A 26,036-nucleotide genomic window follows, 5' to 3' on the forward strand; every position below is an offset into this window, starting at 1 on the left:
CCGTCCCCCTGCCTACCTTTGCCCATTGTAACTTTCTAAGGAAATGGGGGGACGCCATACATATTTTTTTGGAAGTGAGAGGACGCCGTCCTCCGCGTTCCCCCTCACTTTTACTCCTGCACAAGTTAGAAAACTACCCTAAAAACGAGAAAGTATTCTTTTCGATAGGATAAACTGAAGAAATCAAATTAAAAATAAGGGCATTGGGCGCTAGCAAAAGTCTTCCCTAATATCAATACAAACTTTAGCTCTCAACTTCATGAAGAACCTTTAGCCCTTATTCTCATTTCTCCATTTTACCTTACGAAAAATTACTTTCCCTTTTTATTGCATTATAAAATCATTAAATTACTATCTTATTATTTTTAATTACATTATTATCTCATCGAACCATTCACTCATATTTTAATCATCAAATGGAACAGCGATTTAAGAAAACCAGTTTAGGGAGAGCTTTTATCTTAAAGTAACCCTAAGTGGAAGAAATAAGATGAAATGAAATTTGTAGTTTTACATCTCATAATTATGCCCATTAGCCTAAAGGAAACGAGTCATTAACAAATAGGAATGACAATGAAAGAATTGGTGGAATGATAATGTAAGAGGAAATAAGGTTACGTCGAGAAATCTCACAAGTACGAAGTTGATCTCACTTGGTCTGGGATCGAATCGAACCAGAGACCCCTTGCACCACAAGTGAGCACTCTAATACTGAGCAACCGTGCCCACTCGACAGGTGAACAGACACCCAAAAAAATGTTGTTTATTGTTCATTTCCTAGTTTAGTCTCTGAAATGAAGGCACAATTCTATTTTTTAACCGACTCAAAAGAGGAGGATTTTATTCGACTCGCATATTGTGAGCATGTTCATGCATAACTATTGTAAGCTGTTCACGGGTAACTGTTGTAAGCATGTTCACACATAACTATTGTAGGCATGTCCACGCATAACTTAGAAGTAGGTGCACTGATTTTGGTGATTATGTTTGAAACAATATGTTCTCCCAGTGATCCCACGTAAGTGTCATCAGAATCTGATGATAGTTTTCGCAGCTAGACTGTAAAACTCCTCAATGACCGACACTGTTTATATCGTAATTATGTGTACAAGCTGAAATGCCGTGGAGAATAAGATTATAGAAAATATTTGAATCAACTTTCTTCTTTGGATACGCATTTCAGTGAATGCGTAACGAAAATCCATGAGATTTGTAATGTGTAAAAAATCCATGAGATACACTGCCTAATTAACTAACTCTATGGCCTATGGAACCCGAAAGTTCAATGACGCGTTCATAAAAACCCTCCACTGACTTCTATCCTTAGCCAATTTGATCCAGTTTCTACTTTGTATTCCTATTTCTGCGAGATCCATCTTAATATTGTCCTCTCATCTGCGCCTAGGTCATCCTAATGGTCGTTTTCCGATTGGTCCTCCAGTTAAGACTTTGAAAGCGTTCCTACTTTCTTCCATCCTGACTACATGACCTGTCCACCTGAGCCTTCTAGACTTGATGACCCTAACAATGTTTGGTAAACCGTATAAATTATGTAGTTCCTCGTTCTGAAGCTTCCGCCATTCCCCATTCTCGTTCCTCTTTGGCCCGAATATTCGACTCAGAATCTTGTTCTCAAATAGTTTCAGATATTTGATATGAGACGAGATGAGATATTTCAGATGAAATACACTATTTTTGGCAATAATTTTGAAATACCTTACTTCCTATAATAAGACCAATAATCGGACTGACATGATAAAAACACAGCAGTTTAAAGTGGGTACTAACTATGTTCTAAAGTAATTTCAAAAGAATCAGCCTATTTTTCCAGCTTGAAATCTATGAATTCGATTAAATCTTTTTGAACATTTTATTTACGTCTCTACCCCACTTTCGAGAAGATGAGGGTGAATTTGGACTTAAACGGCGTCAGAAAATCACTATTCATCCCAGTGAGCCCAACAGTCGTTTTTATTTTCTTGTCACTCTCTTCCCACCCAAGCCTTAAGGCTCTTATGGATGTCTTACTCATTTACTAAACTTGTGCTTTAATATCATCGGCACTCTTACCAATCAGTTTAGTGTTCCTGAAAACTATGAATTTGACACTAATATCGGTCATTCCGGTCATGTTATTTTTCACCCATCCACCCCAAATAACGGTGGGTGTTAAACGTGGATTTGAACGGCTTTAGAAGCTTTATTTATCTCAACGACCCAAAAAACTAATTGATTGATTTGACACTGAAATTCCGCGGGAGTTCCGTCGTAGCTGTATGGTTAGCTTTGGCGAGGGAGACCCGGGTTCGATTCCCAGCAGAAGTTCATGTTAGGATTCCCCATTAAGTTGTAATTCTACTCGTCTCATATAGTCTCGCTGCTGAAAGAAACGCTTAGCTCCTTCCGGAGAATTATTATTGATTCATTTTGACCCTCCCCGCTTATTCCTCCAAACAGTAAATCGAAAAAGAAACAGCTTTGTACGCGATTAGATTAGCCAAAGGTCTATCTGTATACAATATTTGATGATTCTATGGTGCTTTTTATGCAAAATACTGCTTACAGACAGACAGACAGATACACATTTATTATTATTATTATTATTATTATTATTATTATTATTATTATTATTATTATTATTATTATTATTATTATTATTATTATTATTATTATTATTATTATTATTAAAATGCTTAAATAGTATGTGCGTTATTGTTAGGATTATATTTGCCACCGTTAGAAGTATTTTATCACTGCTAGGGGAGGCTAACATTAATAGAAACAGTCTGCTACTTAACTGGGTATTTTTTACGTATACAAAACATGAATAAATAGTCTGTCCCAACCAAAATCGATTAACCATTATTGGCAATGAACAACAAACTTCTTAGAGCCATAAATATTAGCTTTTCTGATTTTAAAAAATCTCCGCATGAAAATTTATCACGGATGTGCAAAACCGGGTTTTATTTTTAAAAAAAGAGAGAGAGAGAGAAAAAAAGAAAACCAGTTTGTAGAAAATTTTAAAAAACCGACATTTCGTTTTCCTTCCAAAATCAGTTCGGTTTTTCACCGAAATCTGTTTATGATACAAAACTTAAACCGGTTTTTAAAACGGAAACCGTTTTTATAGAAAAGTGAATCGGTTTTCACAAAAGAACTGTTGTTTGAACGTTTTCAAAAGCCAGTTTCGTTTTTTTCTGTAATTTTTTTTAAAAAATAAGCTTCGTGGTTAAGCGGTTCGCATACACACCTTTTGGCGTGGAAGACCCGGGCTCGATTCCCGGCGGGAGCTCATATTCTTCGGATTCCACGTTAATCAGTAGGTCCACGTCTCAGATAGCCTCACTGCTGAGAGGACGCTAAACTCAACTCAACAACAAAAACCGAAAAAATTTATATATGCGCCCACCACTAGCATTTACTCCCTAAAAACTGTCATTTTGTTCGAGTTGATGTGTTCTTTTGATTACTATTATATGTCTAATCTTTTGACAATATTTGTAGATCTTAAAAGTTAAAGCTTAACAGCTAATCGTTATTTTGCATTCTTAACTCATAAACCATATTGTGTAATGTTATTTTGCTAGTGGCGTAATGAATTATTTGATAAGGGTTTACTTTATTAATTTCATCATGATACATGTCGTGATTATCGTCCAGCTTCAAATGTATTTTTTTTTTCAAAAAATTTATCGTTTCTGTCGATTTTCTCGTAAACTACGCATGAGAATTTAAACTCTCACATACATAAGAACTATCGATTGGTATATTTGATATCTTGTAACCTGTTCTATTTGTTACTAATATTGTGGAATTTAAAGTTTATGTATTTCTACATTAAATTACTACGTACATAAAACTTTGGTCTTCAACTTGTTGGACGTTGTTGGAGTTTTTTCAACATTCTAGATATAATTCTAGTTTCATTCTCTCTCTTTAAAAAAAATAAAAAAATAAAAATAACATTCAAAATAGTGTTATATTTCAGTATCTCGTGGGAGTTAATTGAGATGCAAAGGGGAGCTTAGTCGTTGACGCATCTCATTAAAAAGTCAATCCCTGTAGAGGCTAACAAGCTGTTTGGATGGACGAAAGCCGTGGCTACCCCCACAGTTATAGCCGAGACCAACAACAACCGCTTGGCAATATTAGCAGGGTAGCTTAAAGAGTGTCACTCTTTCCACACACACACACATGGCTTCATCATATGAACTTCGTAATGGTTCTGTGTAAAGTGATCAAAGATTCATATTAAACAGAAGGCGATTAAACTTCGATCCAAAAAAAAAAAACTGGGTGGAAAAAAGGAAGTAAATCTTTAAAATATGGATTTGTTTTAAGGAAGCTTAATATAAAGAAAATAATGCGTGAAAATAATGCTTTTTCTTTAAAGTTTTTTATGCTCCATAATGAAACGAAATAAAATCTTTCAGTTTTACGTCCCATGTTTATGTACTATACTAGGTTAAAGGAGATGGACGACTAATCTAATGAAAAGTGAATAAATTATGAAATGAAAATGTGGGAGGACACCGACAACCGTAAAAAAAATTACGGCCAAGAAGTTGTCCACCACAAACTCACACACCTTGGGTCGAACCAGGTACCCCTCGAATCAGAAGTCAGCAGTCTATATCACTAAGCCACATATATATTTCTTGATGTCAGGACTTTGTCGGGCAGGTGTGCTGTGTGGCAATAAAATTATTGCCGTTTTCATTTAAAAAAAAAAAAGGATCGATAGATAAAACTAAAACTGGACAAAGTATACAAAAAAAAATGTCCGAAAATGTAAGATATGAAAATTCGTCAACTGTATCTTCCTTTTCTACAAGCTAAGTACGCGCTTCAGGACCGAAATATATTATTTTAGTGGCTCCGAAGGTTTAAAAAAACGGTTTTATAATCTGTCTACCTTGTATTTTAATCCTTTTATCTCAAGAACATAAACAGCTATCTCAAAATGAACTTCAAATTAGGAACCGACACCCTTAAATTTCTGTTTTCAATGTCATGATCTCTCGTACTGCCCCAATGTATTTTGGGTAGCTTCGAATATACCTCGAAAATGAAGAAAAAATGAAATGAAATCTTTGAGCTTTACGTCCCACAGTTATGCTATGTGGGCTAAAGGAGACGGTGATGATGAGAAACGAATGACATGGTGGAATGAAAATAGTGGGAGGAAACAGAAGTACCCCGAGAAAACCCACGCGCGATCGTCTCGATAGTTCCCTCGTAACAGATGGTGCACACATTGCGTGTTTATAATTCAATTACCACCACAAAAACTTTTTTAGTTTATGTAACTACTGCGAAAGTTTGAGCACAATAGTGGTTTTAGTATTAAAGTTATGCCCTTTTCAAATCAGGGACAGTTCTTGTGCTCACCCTATATATAATGGTATCATTAACAAGAGGTTGTATTAGTAGCCATCTAACGTGCATCCCGTGGTAATATAGTTTCATCTATAATTACTATAATGTGCAGGAAGTAGCTACTTGTAACATTTCATTTAAAAAGATAACGTAAAATTTCAGTGAATTGTTAGGAGTATATGAATATTAGTTGTAAAGAATACTAATATCTACTTGATAAATCAGAATTAATGTATTCGTTGAATAATTTTGAAATGAATGAAAAGAAGGATACATGCAATGCAATATCATGTGTTATTTAAATTACCCATTAGCTTTCCGAGATTTCCTACTGCAAAATTAAAAAGGAGACACGCCCAGGAAGGAGTTGTGTTTTTCATAGAAAGAGGTAACTACTTGCAAATTAACATCAGATGATTGAAAGACAAGAACACAAAACTGAAAATGAAGAACGAAAAAAAAGTAGAGGTTAGTTCCACACGTAAAATGTGTTGAGTTGAGGCTGGTTCGTGCATCGAGAGCAGTGATCGGTAGTTCCGTAACAATTCGTTCCAAAAGAACAAATCGTTTAATAGAATGAAAGGATTGAATCTCCGAATCTCTGAAAGGAACCGAACTGGCTTCGGCGTAATAAATATAATGGACCAATTCAGTGTAGTTGATTGACGCATTCATTGCATTCAATTGATGAAGTCAAACATCGGACAAGTTTGGTGGCTATCAAGCCTACGAACCTTCGGTGAACCTAGTCCCCGATTCGATTCCTGGTAAGAGAATATTAAACATTTGAACCCATTACAATGATTCGGATTTACATCTCACATAGCATTCATGCTCAAAAAGGACACTAATTTTCAATAAACCAAAAACATAAACTAATATAAGATTGGTGTGGTTGAAATGTCTACTTTGACGTCTAGTGGGAAATTCAACTCATAGACAAAAACACAAAGGTGGACTAAGATGACATTTCTAACGCCACAAACTCTGTACGTGCCCAGACAGTCAGTCAGGAAGTAGTGCGTTGTTGAACAGGGTCGCATGAAACTAAGGACAGTCCGGTAAACAGATTGATATACTGAGACAGTCAGGAGGTAGTGCATTGTTGAACAGGGTCGTATAAAAATGCACCATGAAAAATACAAAATTGAGTGATTTTTCTTTACGACTTCAAACTGGGACATTTTACACAGCAAGTCTAAAAAGAATCAACAGTGCATTTGAGCTAGGAGTGACGAACGAACACCGTTGGTTTGTTCAATATTCGGTCTGGTGACGCAGCAGTGCAAAATGAGAACCGTTGTGCACTGATCAAGTTCATGTTCGAATAAGGTCCTCGAGAATACTGCAGAAGCAACCTTTGGAGAAGTCTTCGTGCCATTGCAAATGAGTTAAGTAAACACACCATACCTTTGTCGATTGGCTCCTTCTTGCAACCGGTATAGTTTAAAAAATCTACTATCTTGCAAGATTAAGATGATTTTTTAAAAATATTGTGGTTTTTACTGATTAAAATTATTAACATAACAAGAACAACTCACGTACTCAACTTTGGCTACTTGGACAATAGTTTAATATTCATTGTGTACTTATGAAATTCATTTTCGTTTCTATCAATTATTATAAAAATTGATATTAATTATTTTAATTGAAATTAAATATAATCACTCATCTTTTTAGCAGCAGTGGAATTCAGTGTTTTTTTTTTAATTGGATGGAATTCTAACAGTTTGAATCACGAATCTGGCGGAATTATTTATTTATTTATTTATTATGTAATGTCGTTGGCAACATTGACAACTTCCTAGTTTATGCATCCTGCCTTTCACCATTAGAATGCTCAAGTCAATGTGTCCTTCCTTTCACCGTTAGAATGCTCAAGTAAAATTTATCCTTTCTTTCACCGTTAGAATGCTCAAGCCAATGTTCCTTTCTTTCACCGTTAGAATGTTCAAGCCAATGTTCCTTTCTTTCACCATTAGAATACTTAAGTCAATGTTCCTTTCTTTCAACGTTAGAATGCTCAAGTCAATGTATCCTTCCTTTCACCGTTAGAATGCTCAAGTCAATGTATCCTTCCTTTCACCGTTATAATGCTTAAGTCAATGTATTCTTTCTTTCACTGTTAGAATGCTCAAATCAATGTATCCTTCCTTTCACCGTTAGAATATTCAGATTGCTCTTTATGTCTGGTTGGACAGGAGTTTAGCGCCCCTTGTCAGCACATGTCACATGGGCCTACAGTTTTTGAACCACCCTAATGTGTTAAAATTCCAATGCTCTACCACCGGAAAATCGAATCCGGGATCACGTGCACCGAAGGTACGAGCGCTAGCCAGTAGACCAGAAGGGAGGGCGCTCTTTATGTATTTCTGGATCACTGAGAACAACATAACAGAGCACCAAGTTGAAAATGACAGACCTACGTATTTAAATTAATTTACCTTCTGGACACTTATCTCTTACTCATTACAACTTTCACATGCTTCTGCAAATATGGGTTTGGAACTCGCATCTTCCTATAGGAGTAATTACTTCCTGTTACTAAAATTTCAATTATTACATGAATTGATGTTATCTTTACAGAGAGAAAAGAAAAGAGAAAGATCAGAACAAAATACATTGGTCGATAAAGAAGAAACAAACGAATGGAGAGGAAGGAAGGTTTGGATAAACTTTTAAGTGAATTGGTTCATATTGGCAGTTAAAGTCAATAAAGTGAAAATTGTCTTGTGACGATCATGTCTGAGTATGTATGATGTTTCTATTGTGCTTCTGTTCTTTTCCATGCAACAGAATTTTTTGTTACCGTTTATTCGATTGCTGGAGGCATACATCAGGTCTTTTTTCCTCTCCCTTCTGTCTCGAAGTAATTGTTATAAAAAAAGAAGAACAAAATGAAGACCAGTGAAAGCGTCATTACATTGAGTGAATTGCTGAACGATATTCTCTTAACGAAATTACAAAATTCAATTTGGATTGGTTATAAAAAGTTTGCAGGTGGCCTTCCTTATGCTGACCGCTTAGTTACGCCTGGTTTATGGTCTGGTTCGTATTTTGTACTTTTGTCTGTTGTATGTAGCACCGTACATTTATGACATAATATGATATCTAACATGTTTATAAAGTTCTACAAATTATGGCACAAAAATAGCTTTACCTTATAAAAAACAATTATAATAATAATAATTACAGCATAATAGAAGAAAATTTTGCCGGAAAATATTATACTAACTAATTAATAGACCTAATTGAAGTGAAGATAATGGCATGCGGGGGTGAATCCTCATGTCTGGTTTTTGAGAAAATCCACATCAACGAATGTATTTTTATGGAGCTAAAAGGTATGTCATTCGTGATCAACAATAACAGTCTCGAAAACACTCCACCTGCAAAAGGCAAAATTAAATCCATATCATATCAAGCATTTCATTATGACACTAGCAAGAGGATAATACATACTATGACGAATCATCATCATCATCATCATAGGTTTCCTGCCATTATTGACAGGTCATTTGCCGCAAGTGAGAAGCCTCTATGCTCCACGGTATTCGACTAACCTCTTCGCCTTTACTTACGATTTTTTTTTCATATATTCCATCAATTGTAGCCCTCTTCACCCTTTCCCTCTCTTTCCTACCACTTTATCCTCTAGTATGATTAATAAAATATAACTAACTCTATAGCTTATGGAACCCAGTGGTTCAATGCTGCGATCACAAAAGCTCTCCATTGACTTCTATCCTTAGTCAACTATATAATTCCTATTACTGCGAGATCCATCTTAATATTGTCCGCCCATCTGCACCTAGGTCTTCCTAATGGATGTTTTCCAATTGGATTTCCAGTCAAAACTTTGAAAGCGTTCCTATTTTCTTCCATCCTAGCTACATGACTTGCCCACCTAAGCCTCCTAGACTTGATGACCCTAACAATGTTTGGTAAACCGTATAAATTATGTAGTTTATGTTATGAAGTTTCCGCCATTCTCCATTCCCGTTCCTCTCGGGGCCGAATATTCGTCTCAGGATCTTGTTCTCAAATACTTTCAGTCTATGTTCTTCCCTCAGACTAAGCGACCATGTTTCAAAACCATGCAGAACAAAAAGCATGATTATCATTTTGTAAATTTTAAGTTTCAAATTCCTCGACAGAATTCGCGACGACAAGAGATTTTGAACTGAATAGTAACACGAATTCCCTACTTTAGTTGACATTTAATTTCTTCGTGAATATGATTTTCGTCTGTTAACATTGATCCTAGATATTTGAAAGTATCTACTTTATCAAAAGTATTATTTAATATTTTAACGCATCCATAATTTGCCGTATTACGGTCCTGACATACTTCCATGTATTTAGTTTTCTCTGCATTTACTTCTAAACCCAAGTCCTTGCAAGCATTTAACAAGACCTGCTCATTTCTTTCTATTGTTTTCCTATCATCCCCTATTAAATTTACATCATCGGCATACGCCATAACCTGGTGAATAACGTTCAACTCTAGGCCATGGTTGCTATCTTTGATTTTCCTTAATAGCGTATTCCAGAACAAAGTTGAATAATAACGGCGACAACGCATCTCCTTGTTTCAGATCATTTCCGACGTGAAAACACGAGGACAAAAATTTTCCTACCCGAACTTTACTTTGTGATTCATTTAAACATATCTTAATTAATCTAATTAGCTTTCTCGGTATTAACCTTAAAATTGTCATTAACTCATACGTTTTAAATTTAAATATCTTTCAACTATTGTAATAGTTTCAGGGTTGGTCATATTTCTTATAATGTGTTGATAGTCAACATCGTTTTCTTATATGAAAAAAGCCACTATCGAAATAGATGTATGCATAAAGATTATACAATAACTATTAAGAAACTATGACTTAAAACAAACCATAATATTCATCATGGCAGAAATAAAAATTCTGTCAAGTAGCTCTATCCTAGACCGAAGCAAGCCAATGAGAATTGAACCTTTTTTGAGTATAAAGGTGGTATGTAACAAATTGTACATTTCGGGAAAATTAACTTTCATAACGTTGTCTGTTAACATACACCCTTCATCGTCTTCTAATCTCCTCACTGGGAAGAGGACTCACTAAGTGATGTGTTATGTAGCATCACTAACATATAACACGTGCATGAACCGCCAAAATTCAACGTCTCGAAAAATGTAACGTAATACCTTTATTCTCTAAGCGCTTTCGCTACCAATAGTGATGTTGTCTATTGTTGAAGTGAGAAATTTTCCCATCAACCCTACGCCATAGGAGTAAGTTTCTAATCTCCAACAAAATTCACGTTTAGTTCTATAAGGATTTGAGCTTTTTTCTTTAAAAAACAAATTTTAATAAAAAATGTGTAATATGAAATCGTGGAAAATGTGCTTATTATTTACCCATTTCAACTCCTGAGATTTGGAAATCTTCAGACAGTATTGCGCCATATTCGACTTTTTTAAAATGGAAGTTATCATATAACATTTAAAAAAAACTCATTGGGATGGTGGGAATAAGTGAGTCTTCATATTTGACTAACTTATACTCCAAGTAGTGAGGGATAATGTCAAAACCTTAATAAACAAACATCAAATTGTCAAAATCAAATAATTTTTATGAAAGTAATCATAGAACATACTTTTTAACCCGGAGGGGAAGAGGGAAATAATGTCACTCTCTCAGCCTCAATTGAGTTTAAATCCTGGTAGTGAGAGTAATTGTCAAACCTCAAAAAATATGCGCTGTATTGCATGAAAATCTAATATGTTATTGAGGATATCGTGCTTAATCGGGGAGGAGAAGTAATTCATCCCTCATTAGGGAGCTAAATTCATTGCTCATTCTTGATTGATTTTAATATCATGTACTAGGGATTACAGAAAAAACAAAAACAGAATATCATATCAAAAAATGAGTTTTAGAAAAGTAGTTGTGGAATTTCAAAATGAATGGTGGGAGTAAACCCACTATTTTGTTCTTTGCTAATTTTAACTCTGTGCAGGAAAGGGATGATTGAGAACCCTCAAGGAAATGCACTACATATTACACCAAAAACGAACATTTTCTTTAACAAAAATTATTGTGGAACATACATATATATTTTTTTTTTCAATTTTGATGGAGGTAATTCATCCTTTCAACCTTGGAGATTTTAACCCCCAAGCTGTGGAGAGGATTAGATTGTAGGTGTGATTAGGGTATACCGTCACTTGTAGCAGCGAGGCTATATAAGACATGGAACTACAATTTAACGTGGAATACGAACCACATGAGTTCTCACCGGGAATCAAAGCCGAGTGGAGGTGATTAGAATGCCATAATTTTTAGTAATTTGTATTAGAAATTTTTCTTACATGTATATGTTCAAACTTACATGTATATCTGGATAGATTTTACTTCATAATTCTTAATGGATTGCAACTCAGAACAATTGGGTTATTTATGCAAGTTTAAAGAAGACATATACATATAAAGTTTAATTAAAATTGGACAAGTTTTAATAGAGTAATTGTGGAAGACACGGACAGACGGACAAACACATAAATGCCGATTGAGTTCAATGGTAGAAGCTTAGCTATTCTCGCTTCAATTGTCTTCCTTTCAGATTTAACTTTATGTTAAACTTCCAGTTACTCATGCACTCAAAGATCTTTTTTTCCCAAAAATCTAATTAACTACAATAACTTGTTATTTAGAATTATTACTGTCAGTAAAATGCAATATTCTTCTGTAGGTTTCAATCCTGATCTATTTAGAGCAAAAACGATAAAAGACAGCAAGAAACGTTCTTTAAAATCGATTTAGTGCTTTAAGGATAGGTGTCATCTTTTCACTTAACCGTTTACTCAAACCAGAAGTGGCAAAAATCAACCAAATCCGGTTTTAACGTTAATCGTCATAGAATAAAAACGGTAATATAAATAGCGAGAAGCACTTTTCTACAATCAATTAAGCGTTCCAAGAACATATATTTCATCTCCATTCTCATCTCTCTACTAAAATAGAAAGTTTTTTTTTTTAATATTAATAGATAAAATATCAAGTCGTACAAACCAAATTCCTTGACGTGGTGCACACGTGACACTGCTGCTTGTTTCTGAATAGGAAAACTAACTATTGTTGATTGAAAATAACGAAAACGAACTATTGTGCGCTGCAGTCAAATTGGCGTTTGCCTTACATCGACCAATCCGTTTACAGTGACATTGCAATTGCTGTGATGTGGTAGTTATGATTCAGCCTACAAGGAGACGAGAACAATTTCAATATTTCGCAATATTCGATCGCTTGAAGCAAATTTCCCAATGGAGGGTTGGCAGTAGCGTGTCACGTTCTTATTGGTTTCCACCAAACGTCAATTCGACTGCCGCATAGTCTTATTGCTATTTTCCACGTGTATTCATTGAATATGTCATCAGCAGTTGTAGCAATAATGCTTGTTTTAAGCCCCCAAAATTAAACGTTACAGCACGCTGTATATACGAACACACTATACAAGATGAGTCATACATATGTATATAATGTTTGAAAGTCTGCGGTAAAGAAACTAGCAAAATAACTTGAACATAAAATTGAACATGAACACTTTACTCTCATACAGGCCCGCAACTAGAGGGTGGACAGGGGAGCCTGGCCCTCATTAAACTTCGGCTCCTCCAGACGTAAATACAAAATGCTATTATTAATACAAAAATCACAATTTAGATATTTGTAAGGGAATTTTTAATGACTTGGCCCCCCTATCTTATTCATGCCCCTCACCAAACTGCTGTGTCTGGTTGCGGGCCTGCTCTCATATCTTTCCTTACAAGTATATTAGTCTCTGTTCTCCATGGCATGGATTCATCAATGCATCATCCAAGTCGATACATGCCTGGAGACGAAAAGCAACATTGTCACAAGCAGCTTGATACACCCGTACTGATATCCCAGGGAACACTTCTGTGATAGCTTCCCGTAGTTTGACCAAATTGCGGATTTCATTTCCTTCCGTGTACAAGTATAACGTGAAACGTTTCTTTCGTGAAACACAGATGAGAGAACAAAGTAAACGCTTTAAACCGAAAAAGTGAAAGAATAAATACTGGTTTAGATTAACTTGTATATGAAGAAACAATCTTACAATAAAATAATGAACCATTGTACTTAGAATCATGCTTTTCTCTTCTAATCATTTAGAAACGATTTTCTTTTTTCCTAAACATACACTAACATTCTATTAATAAAGACTTTTTGGGTGCAAATCAAGGATGTTATAAAATAGAGGATCTGCCCATACAACAAAACCGTGAAGCCATACGTCACAGCTTCGTCACACCTACTCTGCCCACTGCGCGGCAATAAGATCACAATGTTTCAAGCCAACAACCATGGCGGAAACGAGAGTAGCCAATCAGACATGCCGACTCAGACGATGCTCCGTTGTTTTTTGGCTTCATTGAGTTCATATGATGAAGATACGAATGGGCAGATCCTCTATTTTATAACATCCTTGGTGCAAATATTATTTCTCGCGTAATTTTTATTGGGTATTGTAAAAAAGGAGGGCACGCCTTAAAGATCAGGAAGTTCGAGTCAGACAGTAGCAAATATATTAAATTGTAGATATAACAAACCAATTCAGGTGTGAACCTTTTCCTATAATGTGTGTATTTTTTTACATTAGCAAAACAGTTATGTTTATTTATTTATTTATTTATTTGATGTCACTAGTATTTAATAATACTTGTCTTTTCTATATGTTTCTCTATTGTTGCAGGGGTGCTTAGCAACATGCAGCAGTTCTTTGACAGCCTACGGACGAACTTGGACAGCCTGGAATCTCTTCCGGAGGGCGAACGGGATAACCTCCTGAGTGACCTCTCCGGCGGGAGAGACAACCAAGGTAAAAGCAGATACCGCAACTGCAGACGCCGAGGTGAGCGACTGCTCGTGTCGCCGCACGAAAGACAACAAAGACAAAGCTATCACCGGAAGTATCAAGTTCACTCTTGTTCATGCAACAATGTCGTCTGTATATATTATTTATGCATGTTATTTATCAAAGTTTGTCTTGTCATAGTCCCTCGACGTCTCGGGAAAACATTTTAAAAAATGCCTTTGGTAATGATGTAATATATAAAGGGTATTTTCGGACATAATTCGGACTCAGACTCAACCTGTTGACTTCAGTAAATTTACTTATTCAGCAATGGTTTAATAGATTAAGTGAATACTAGGATGAGTCAGAAGTTCGAAGCGTCTCGTAATATTTTCTATGTTGATTCCTACGTCAAATAGATAGAAACTTATTCTCTGAAATACAGTCCATTCAATATGCTCCTTCATCAACGCTTTACCAACTTAATGATATCAAGGCTAGAGGTCTACACGGGCTCGGGCCGAACCCGCGGGCTTAAGCCCTACCTGGCCCGCAGATCGGACTCGAGCCTACAAAACATATATCACTTCGGGCCGGGTCGGGCTCGGTATGTAAAATTTTAAATATACAATCATATTTCTCGGGCCTAACTTTGTAAACATACATACAACGATATTTACTGGACCGTTCTTTCTGGAGAACTTTTAAAGCACAACTGCAAAATTAAAGCTCTAATTGTTGTAAATAAAAATAAAATTTGCATGACTTATTATGTTTCTATAATTCGGACCTAAATGCTAAAACATATTTCGGACTCGGGTGGGCTGAGTCGGGCTGGACACGGGCTAAAAATTCCGGCCCGTGCAGACCTCTGTATCAAGGCGGATGCATCTTCGAAAAACCAGATGTTCGAGTAGTGCAAAGTCTAAGTCGTAAATCTGATGGGATAGGATTTCTAGACCAGCCAAGTATTAACTTTTCTAGTAAATTATTCTTTATTTGAGACATGAAGCGTTTTCGAATTATAAGTGGACCATTTTTTGGTTATACCATTGCTGAATAATGTTGACCAATAACATCGTATACGCGCTAAAAGTGGTCAACATATATTGTATCCGTTGACGGTGAGTACGTAGAATAACAAAATGCATCAGCCTTTAAGAAGAGTTGAAACAAGAGTTCGCGGTAATATACACGAACGTATTTATTGTGCGAACGAGTTTTAATATTCTTTCTGGAGACACGGCACTATATAGCGAAATATATAACGCAAGTTAGTTCTAATTGTTATTGTTTTATTATTATTTATACATATAAAACGCTTCTTGTTTACTCTTTTAAAGATTTTAAAATATAGGCCTACACTTTTCACTAATATGTCGAGATTGTGTTTAATCTTTTTTAAAAGACAAAAAACTTGGCGTTATTTTGCCTGCATATTATCTTTTTAATTAAACTATTACTTATTATTTTTATAGTTTTTTTTCTTCAAGAGGGACAACTAAATGTTTCTATTATTTTGAACTGTTTTTAAATGCACGTTTTGAACATGAATTTTCAAGGAAATGTTTGCTTAAACAATACGGATTTGGTATAGATTTATTTTAGTGACATAGACCTAGATACCTGTGTATATAGACAAAGATAACTGTTCTTCTAATAGATAGCACATGTGTTAGCATTTATTGTAGATATTTCATGCATTAAAAGTTAGTAGCTATAATAGAGAATAAGATAATGGAGATATTTCGGTTAGAGAAAACACACTCGTGTACTCCAACAGGGAGGTGCTAGGGTCGGTTGTTGCCAGTGCTGTGCCGTGGGAAATCAGCGTCCGGGGCAACAGTGCAACGGCGCCCCCATAGATATATTCCAAGTAATTTTTCCTCTCTTTTTTCTTTTATTCTCTCCCGAATTTTGTGTCCCTTACTTCGACGCCCGGAGTCGTCGCCCCCCCCCCCCAGGGCACGGTACTGACTGTTGCTTCAAATGTTACATTGACACATAGACTTCCATTCTCGGTACTTTGTACTTCCAAAGTGAACCAGTTTCAGAAAGGCTACGTCGTAGCACTTTTCCACACCAAGTTTTCCGTGACAAGATTCAAAAACAGTACAGGGAAAATAGATGTGCATTGGGGTAAAAGACCCTCAAGAACATAATTAATTGACATAAACATCACGACGTTCCAGCAAGAGAAATAGAAAGCAACTGTGTACTGCGGTGACTGCACCTGGAGCTTTAAAGTTGTGCCAAATGGCCCTGCAGGAAAAGCTTCCTACACAACATGTGATGGCAAGACGATTTCACGCACGATGGCAGAGTCAACTATGAGCTACGTACGTGGCAAAGTAAAGTTCTTGAAGACGTTCAAAAGTCGTGAATGTGTCCTTACTGCGGCCCATCGGAGGGAGAGAAAGACCTGTTGCAGCCGCCTCTACGAACGCCATCTATTCGGGCAAAAGTGGAAGTTTGTTACCACACTCGATGAAGCATGGATTTAACATCAGATTGTGGTAAGTTCGAGCCGTAATGTATATCCCATTAGACACAAAAATCCGTCCTGACTTCATCCGCCAGTGCGAAACAAATTTCTCGAAGGGATTTTTATGATTGTTGCGGAACAGAGGCGGATCCAGAACGGACTTCTGGGGGAGCGGTGGATTGTAATACTGATACTTAGAGCTACTTTTAAAAGCTCCAAACTCTGAGATAGGTTTTATTTATATATAAAATAAAAAGGTTTCCTCTTCTGGAGGGGGGATCCGTTCCTGTTGCGGAATACTGCTGTGAAGGCAAGTTAACGATTCGGCAGGCTGCAAAATCAACTCCACATTATGTCAGGAACATATTCTCACTCCAACTTAGACAGAAGATCTTCCCCGTTTGTATAGAGTGGAATAAATCAAGTCCGTGTCCATCGGACAACCTTCTATTTGATACATAGTATTTACTTATCCTTGGATAATAACTTGCTTAAAGAGGGGTTGAAACCCCAAAAGCCTTCGTGCGCACGCCACTGGTGACGGACAAGAGGCTAACCCATAATGCGTCAAATGTCAAGCAGTTGTTCAGGCCACAAAAGCAGGTGTACCCATCGTTTTCAGGCTTCAAAGTTGGTTTGCATGAGTGACGTATTTTATGGGCAACCGAGGCTACCGACGGTAGCCTTGAACAATAATAAAGAAAGTTAATATAACACGTATAAACTAATTTAAAATAATAAGTTTACAATTTATTATCTTTTTTCATTGTACTGGTTTATATTTTTCGCAAAGTGAATACATACTAACATAGCTGTTAGAACGCAATTCCTCTCGCTTTCTTAGAAACTAATGATCTGACAACCACCTGGTATACCACTATCTACTGCCAGCAGAAAGAAACATGTAACTGGTTCTGCGCCCACGTATGTTTTTCCGTAACAGTCTGCTAGCGAGTTATGGGATGGGAACCAGGCAGGTTGCCACTCTGTGTATCGGTTTCCGTAGACGGAGCGAGTAAATGAAAGTTAAGCACAATGACATAGCAGCCATTTTGGAGCTATCTGAGAATTTCGGGCCATCATTTCGTATCGCTTTGCCTTCTTGCGATTTTCGTTATTATAATTATTATTACCTGCCTTGAGTTGAATCCGCAGATTGTGCGCCAACCGTTTCGAAATGAGGCCCATAGAGAGTATTGTACATTGGAGAATGTGTTAATTTCTATTTACTCTGAAGAGCGTTGTGAGTGATATCTAGCGGGAAAATGAAATGCTACGAAGAAAATTATCGTTTTATTTTAATTTTTTGTTACAAAGTAAATTGATTATATAACGTTTATTTGTAGGCTAAAATCAGTACAGTAATGTACACCCTATTTCAAAACGAATATACGTATTACGAAGACTTATTTTGTCCAAACTATCGATTGCGCACTCCTCGGCTCGGTTATTGGAGAAACGAATACATAGTCTAGTTTATATTAATAGCCGCTAGATGTCAGTTGTCTTCTGTTTTGCTTAGTAACCGTCATATGTTTAAAATGGCTACTCCGCAGCAGAAATCATTTTGTGTTCTTGAGTTTGCGAAGTGCAATTCCGTGATTGCAGTGCAAAGACATTTCAGGCTGAGGTACAGGGGCGTCATTTAGGAGGGGCAGGGAGGGGCATTTGCCCCCACTGAGTTTGAGATTTATATAGATTTTATCAATAGAGTAGTAGTAAATGAGTGAAAAACGCGAAATTTTACTTATATCGAGGGGTTTTGCCCCCCCAAGCAAAATCTGAAATGACGCTCCTGCTGAGGTACCAAATTGATCCTCCGAATGGTTGGAATAGTCTGTAGATACAGGATGTGTATGTAAAGAAAAGAGTCCTGGCCACCCTCGTGTTCCTGAAGAAAATGTTGCACGAATTCAAACTGCTTTACAACGTAGTCCTTCAAAATCAACTCGTCATACCAGTCGGGAGTTACAAGTGCCGACAACAACAATTTGGCGTGTTTTGAGACGTCGGTTGGTTATGAAGCCGTTCAAGTTACAGCTGTTACAAGCTCTGCGTTCTGATAACAAACACAAACGTGTGGCATTTTGTAACGAGATTCTGAATGCTATTGACAATGGTAACACTTTTGCACAACGCATCATGTTCAGTGATGAAGCGACTTTCCGTGTTAGTGATCAGGTAAACAAACAAAATGTTCGAATTTGGGGCCTACAGAACCCACATACAGTCATGGAACATGTACGAGATTCGCCCAAAGTCAATGTGTTTTGTGAGATATCCCGATCATCTGTTTACGACCCATTCTTCTTTAATGGAAATACGGTTAACAGTCAGCAGTATCTCGCTATGTTACAAACCTGGTTGTTTCCGAGGCTGCACGAAGACAACTTCATTTTTTAACAAGACGGCTCACCCCCTCACTGGAGTCGCCAAGTGCCTGAATATCTGAATGAACATCTACCGAACCGTTGGCTTGGTCGTCAAGGAACTGGCGACTTAGCATGTCTCAGCTGGCCTCCACGGTCACGGGATTCGACACCCTGTTACTTCTTCCTGTGGGGTTTCGTTAAAGACAACATTTATGTACCACCACTCCCACAGAACCTGGAAAAGTTGAAGAACCGGATCCGTACTGCCATACCATCAGTGACACAGGACATGCTTGCCCGAGTATGGACGAATTTGAGTATCGATGTGATATTGTTCGTGTAGCTGATGGAGAACATATTGAACATCTGTAATTTGAACTTTGAACTGTAATTTGAACTTGAGAGGTTCGTAAATATGTGTATAAAATTTCATATTCGTATGTCTTAAAGTTTAATAAATATATGCATTCGAAATACTTATATTCTTTTTGAAACAGGGTGTATTTAAAGTCAAATAAAATAATTTTACATTTTTTCTGATGCAAACTGATAAACGAGAAATATTGTATGGGAAAAATAGACACATTCCATAACCGCTTGCGTTGACGCAATGCAAGTTTGCGATTTAAGTAGCGATAATCGACATAAAAATTACCTTGTCCGCATTTTTGCGTTTTGTTGCTGTACTCGGAATTTTTCCGAAGACTGGTACGGAATGGCAACCAACATGAATTCAAAGCATACAAATACATGAATTCAAAGCTATACCTAAAGCTAATTAAAGTTATTATTTCCGTTCAAAGATACAATCTGGATATTTATAAAAGAATTCCTGACATTTATAAAGGAAAATGTATATGGAGTTCAGAAAATCTTTTCCTGTCATGGATAAGTTTTCAGAAAGTCGATTTCTAGAGCTACATCGCTTTCTCACAGTTCTTTGTGGTTAATTGACCAATTGCTTCATTACGTAACGGTTTTCGAAAATTTGCGAATCGTAACGGAACGCAAGAAATGTAATACGTAATTATTAGTGTTATGCCGACTGTTGCAAAATAAAACGAGATCACTACGAAATTAGCCCCCTTCTTCCCGAAGAAACATCGAAATGACTGCAAATAAATTGCATGATTTCTACTCAAATAGACAAGAAGTCATCAAATTTATCATTATATTAGACACAAAAAACACGGTAATTTACGGCAGTGCCTTTAATGTACAGTATAGTACAAAAAATCTTGACCACTCACCTTGCTTTGGAATTTCTTATTCTAGTAGTTTTAAGCAGGAAATCCTAACACTTTAGCTTTAAGTAAAGATTTCAATTGGCCAAAGTGAATCCGTATTCGTTTCATTTAATTCCAGCTGTATGTAAAAACACAGGGCTCTACAAAGAGACGTGGGTGGTCAGATTTCTCTGAACAAGACTGTACATTGTCTAATTTAGGGATATCCAAAATTCCCGGATAACGACATCTGAAATATGGATAATATACGAATTAGATTGATATTCGCACAGAGGGATCCGTGCGACATATCTGGATATCAAGTAATATTCAGGAAACAAGTATCCAACGATGGATCAAGTATCCGGATGACAAGCGATATTCCTGTAACGTGATACTAATATGATTCATTATCCAATGCCGTTATTAGGATAAGAAAATATTGTAATATGGTCACCAATGTTCGTCTCTCCTACCCTATGAAATACTTGTATTTTCAGCAATATTCGATTTATTCTTAGAAACGTACTTGGTGTTTAAAAAAATACACCAATAATTGTATCATACCCGGCACCACCTGTGTGATTTCATATGTATCTAACATGTCTGAATCTGATGTAGTATTCATCAATGTTGATTGATAATTTGTTGCTTGGAAAAAGTGCAAAGTGCACGTGCGCATTGATATGTTTTGAGCAAAATTAATTTCTTGAAAAATGTCAATACTATCTTCTTATATGTAATTATCACTTTTCTCTATTTTTTTGTGAATAATTGTGCCTTTCAACAATAACTTGTACATACATTTTTTAAAATCGCATGAACTATTCTATGGGCAGTACAAAATTTACTAGCTAATCAAACTCTTGAACATGTATTTCAACTACTATTCTAAGAGAAGAATGTAGAGCAAGTGTTGATTGCAACTACACGTATAAAATTTAATGTTTAACTCTGCCATATACATGTGGCAACATGGTAAAACTCAGTAATTGGTTATTGTGTTTATTTCTTTAAATTTTGCGATTGTTATCATGATTCTGATACAGCTATGAATCAGTTATTTTAAAATAGATCAGTGTACAATAAAGTTCGTGACTTTTCGTGCTACCAAAACTACATGCAAAACTTTAAGGGTGTGTTTCAACGCAATCAATAATCTAAAACTACAATTTCAAAGATTATTTAATTTAATGTTACGTTCAAAACTTCTTGGCTACACGTACAGCCTCTTGGATTTTAAGCGCGAAGAAGGAAATTATTAACCTAAGAAATATAAAAGGTTATGAATTTAAATTCAGAATTATAATTATCTACTTAGTGCATTCATGATTTCTCTAAAAATATACATTAAATTTTACTTGCACATTTTCCCTTTAACATCCGAACTGACACTTGCCTTTCCAGAAATGTAAAATATTCTTATAAAACTACTCTATGAGAATAATTCCAAATAAAGGTTAGGGAAAATTAAACTCTAGAACAGTATCAATGTTGTGTTTAATTGTATTCCATTGTAAAAGATATCGTGTTTTGTTTTCTTTCTGTACATGCTTCCACCTAATACAAGTTACATTAGAACGGTGCACTTATCATGCAATTCTGGAAGAGCATAGTAAGATAACCAGGATATTACTGTGATACTTTACACGAAAACTAATAACTGCATAGAACTATTTTGTAGTCATGCCTAATGAAAGAGGAAATAATTGAAGAATAACATTTCTTAAAAACTAGTGAAATACGTACGTGAAAAAAACATATATCCAGCCATTCTGCCTTCGGAAACACTTTTCTGAAACCAAAAGAGAATGTCAAGGTGTTAAAAACGCAAAGTTCATACAAATACATACGAAAGTTTTCAATTTCTTAAAAAGAAAATATTACAAGGAAACTAAAAAAAGAAGAAGAATGAATGAAAGTGAATTATGAACACAAAAAAATATATTATTTCCCTAGAATGGTCCTCCTTATCTGTGTTAGATAGACTCCTTTCATGTATACCGAATTATATTAGAATGTGTTAGATTTAAATACAGAGGCTGTTCCAAGTATATGTGACTAAATTAAACTTGCCAAATAATATGATCTACGACCCCAGGTGCGTCACTGCTCGATGTGTCTCCGCTGGTTTCGAAGCATAAAATGAACATGGTTTCCATTTCACCATTGGAGACCTATAAGGACAGTCTCATTCCTCTTTCACAGCTTTCTAGAATTCACTCACAGTTATCAGACGCCTTCCCCCCCCCCCAAAAAAAAAGACATTTAAGCAGTCCAAGTCCACAAAAGTCCATTGGACTTAAGTCTGGAGACTTCACAGGTATCTCATTCAAATATCCAGGTGGGCTATGTTCCAATAGCCTCCTTCCATATTCTCATATAATGAGAGAGACGATCTTGAACTTTGTAATGAAGCGTTGTCTTGATAAATGTTGATCTAGCTCCTGTACGTTTCTAGTAGCTCCTACTCATAGATCGGCCTCAGGATCTTCTCCTGGTAGTACTGGCAATTGATTTGCAGTTCTTCATCCGCAACAGTCTAACTCGTTGGCAATAGCCGGCAACCAACATGAACTCTTTCGGGAATTCAATTTGCATGCTTGGAGTCACTTTGTAAAACGCTTCACGCCTTTGTCTTTGTACGTGCTGAGTCCTGGTTTGCCGCAGTCGAAAAGATATATCTCATCCAATGTTGCGACGCACCGTCATCTTCGATTTGCAAGATGCCGCTTGTGCAGCTTCCGGTCGTTACATTAACGTTTTTGTCGGTAGGCATCAATAAAGTGATAAACGTTAGCCTTAAATACCTTTCCAATATTCAGGGGTTGACAGTTCCCCAAAACGCGTTTAAATAATTCGACACCTGTCTTTAGGACGAGGGATTCTCATACACTGCCATTCTGCAAAGTTTCACCTGTATACTGATAGTAGCTTGAACATTGGAGTGTTCTCGTCCCTTTTGTTGGAGAACCGAACGCTGGGAGCACGTAATTCTTATATCCACCGATCATATTCTTGATTAAGGGACTCCTATGCTTTTACACTGCTGATCATTGATCATTGAAACACTAAATTTTGCTTCGTAAGGGCTACAAGGTAACCATCTCAAAAGCAGCTTAGTTGCGATGGTGAAAAAACATTTGGAAAAATTATACAATGTACTTCTCCCGAAAATGGCTCCGTTTGAGCGGGATTTTCGGCCCAGTGAGAAAATATAATCATTCTCAAACATTACACAAAATACTTGACAGAGGTACCTGACCAAGGACGGACGAGTTCAATTTGGGTGGAGGGCGAACAAGAGATCGGATTTGGTAAAACATATGCGGAACAGTCTTCTCCATTTTTCCTTATTCCGTGTCATAAATTTATGAATAGTTGTGTAAGTGTACTTTTTCGGGCAAAAAAAGATCAAAACTAGCTAAACAGCAAAAGTATTGCGTAGAAAGTGTATGAATTATATAAAAACCAGTGTTGTGCCGTGTAAAATCAGCGCCCAGGGCAGAGATTATACGACGGTGCTCTCATACATATGAGCGCTTTGCTATTCCTTGATATTGAGCACTTTTTATTACTTTTTCCTTCCATTTTATATATGTGCACATGCATTTTCCTAACATATGTAATATTATAGGACCACTTCCTAAAGCAGGAAGGGAATTTAAGTACATACTAGTTTGTAATGATATGCTGACAAAACTAGTTAAATTAATACCTTTATGTAAGACCATGAGCACAATTTTTCCTCTTTTCTTTTCCTTTTTTCCTCCGTAATTTTGTGCCCCCTTACTTCGGCGCCCGGAGCACTGACAAAAACAACATGTTTTAATTAAGAGCGTACACTGAGGGGCTATTGGAGGTTAGGAGCATTGAGAAAATTTAAAGTATACATTGATTTGGGGGGAATGCCAGGTTCAAATGTACCTACATTGGCCCAACCTCATTTAACCTTATATGTTAAATCCGATGCCATCAATCCGATATCATGGTCAAACATTTCGACATCATGCTCATTCGACCTCACACGTCATTTCGACCTCACGCTCACATCATTTCAACATCATGCTCACATCATTAAAATACTCCACTCGTCATGCTCACATAATTTCGAACTGATAAGCATCGACCTCATAAGTTTTGTCATCATTGGTTGAATATGACAAGAATGTTATAAACTAGAGGATCTGCCCATACGTATCTTTATCCTATGAACTCAGTGAAGCCAAAAAAAAACTGAGCATCGTCTCAACCGGCAAGTCTGATTGGCTATTCTTGCTTCCGCCATGATTCTTGGTTCGAAACATTGCGATCTTAGTGGCGCGAAGCGGGCATAGTAGGTGTTGCCAAACTGTGACATATGGCTTCACGATTTTGTTGTATGGCCAGATCCTCTATTTTATAACATCCTTGGAATATGAGTTACCTTGACCTTTGAGGAATGGACAATCCTACATCGAACAGAAGACTAAATGACGCGGTGCACTCGTATAATTTTTATATTGCCTTCCCTGCCCTAATATTCGCTACACACCATGAATTTAAAAAAAAAAAAACCTTAACACTGATCTATTTTGAGGAAAAGGATCAAGGTTTTTAATTTTCATTGATACAGCAAACATTACAATCTATATTAAGCATTGCGTTTAACATTATGCTATTTCTCTTTCTTACAGCCAGCCCAAGAAACGCGAAGCCAACTGCCACTGCTGCATACCTTAATGCCCTCAGGAACCACAGACCTTCTCACAAAATTAGAAGTTTCGTAGCGATGGGAGAGCCATCTGATCTGCGAGGAGCGAATCATTATGACCCCAACTGGCTCTGGTCTGGCCTTGGTCGTCGCTGAAGATAATATAGTATTTCTTTTAAAAAACAAATAAAGAAAAACAAAACAATCATATTCATAATTAATTTATTTTTATTATTATTTATTATGCATATAAACTTGTATTTTCAACGTGTATGTACTGATGTGTTTTAATACAATTCTTTCTCAACAAAAAAACTAAACGGAAATAAATATTGATACCTCTCATTCTATTACTTCTTCGCTACTGAAGTTCAAAATTGTATTGTAATTTTATTAATATTCCAACAATAATAATAACAACAATAATAAAATAATATTGTTACTTTCTCAATGTTGTTTCTTTTGTTAAAATTTACTGTTTTTCTTACTCTATTAAGTGGGATTCTAATTTTTTTCCCCGTTGCAAATACAGGATGCACGTTAAAAAATCTAAAAGTTGCCATTTTCAAATTTATTATCTTATTGTTTAGTGTCCATTTAATTACTTGGCAATTTTGATTAATAGGTCCTTCATGAACTTCATAACAGAGATGTTTACCCTCGCGAGGGTGACCCACTCGAGGCAAGGTGACCAGAATTTTCACTTGCGAAAACTGGACGCATACGAATCGGCTACGGGGGGAGGGGGATATCTGACTTCCAGATTGCATTTTGGGACTCAGCAGTGTTCTCAATTTACAAAATACGCAAGTAAGAGTGATAACACACCGTTTCTAACTTTACGTGTACCACACAACTAATAATGGTTCCCGATTGCAAGTTCTACGCAACAATTCTTTTAACTAGTTGAACACTCAGGATTTCCACTCAATTCCCATTTGAAAATTCAGAAGTTCTAGACACGGCTGAACCTTGGCAATGAGTGTTGGTACGGAAGAGAGTAGCATTTG

The 26,036-nt window shown here is 36.4% G+C and overlaps 1 protein-coding gene across 2 annotated transcripts in view; it reads left to right on the plus strand.

Annotated features, from left to right (window-relative positions):
• LOC145672745 (uncharacterized) overlaps positions 1–25,463 on the plus strand; it is a 137,236-nt gene extending 111,773 nt beyond the window's left edge. The window contains exons 3-4 of one of the 2 annotated variants that reach the window (XM_081741917.1): positions 14,149–14,274; positions 25,010–25,463. In XM_081741917.1, the coding sequence (XP_081598043.1) occupies positions 14,149–14,274; positions 25,010–25,182 (299 nt within the window). In that variant the 3' untranslated portion in view covers positions 25,183–25,463. The remainder of the gene's footprint in view (positions 1–14,148; positions 14,275–25,009) is intronic. The other variant, XM_081741918.1, reaches the window with a different exon arrangement.
• Positions 25,464–26,036: the final 573 nt, after the last annotated feature.

This window comes from Thermobia domestica, chromosome 16 (assembly GCF_964235325.1).
Source record: "Thermobia domestica chromosome 16, izTheDome1.hap1.1, whole genome shotgun sequence".
NCBI lineage: Eukaryota > Metazoa > Arthropoda > Insecta > Zygentoma > Lepismatidae > Thermobia > Thermobia domestica.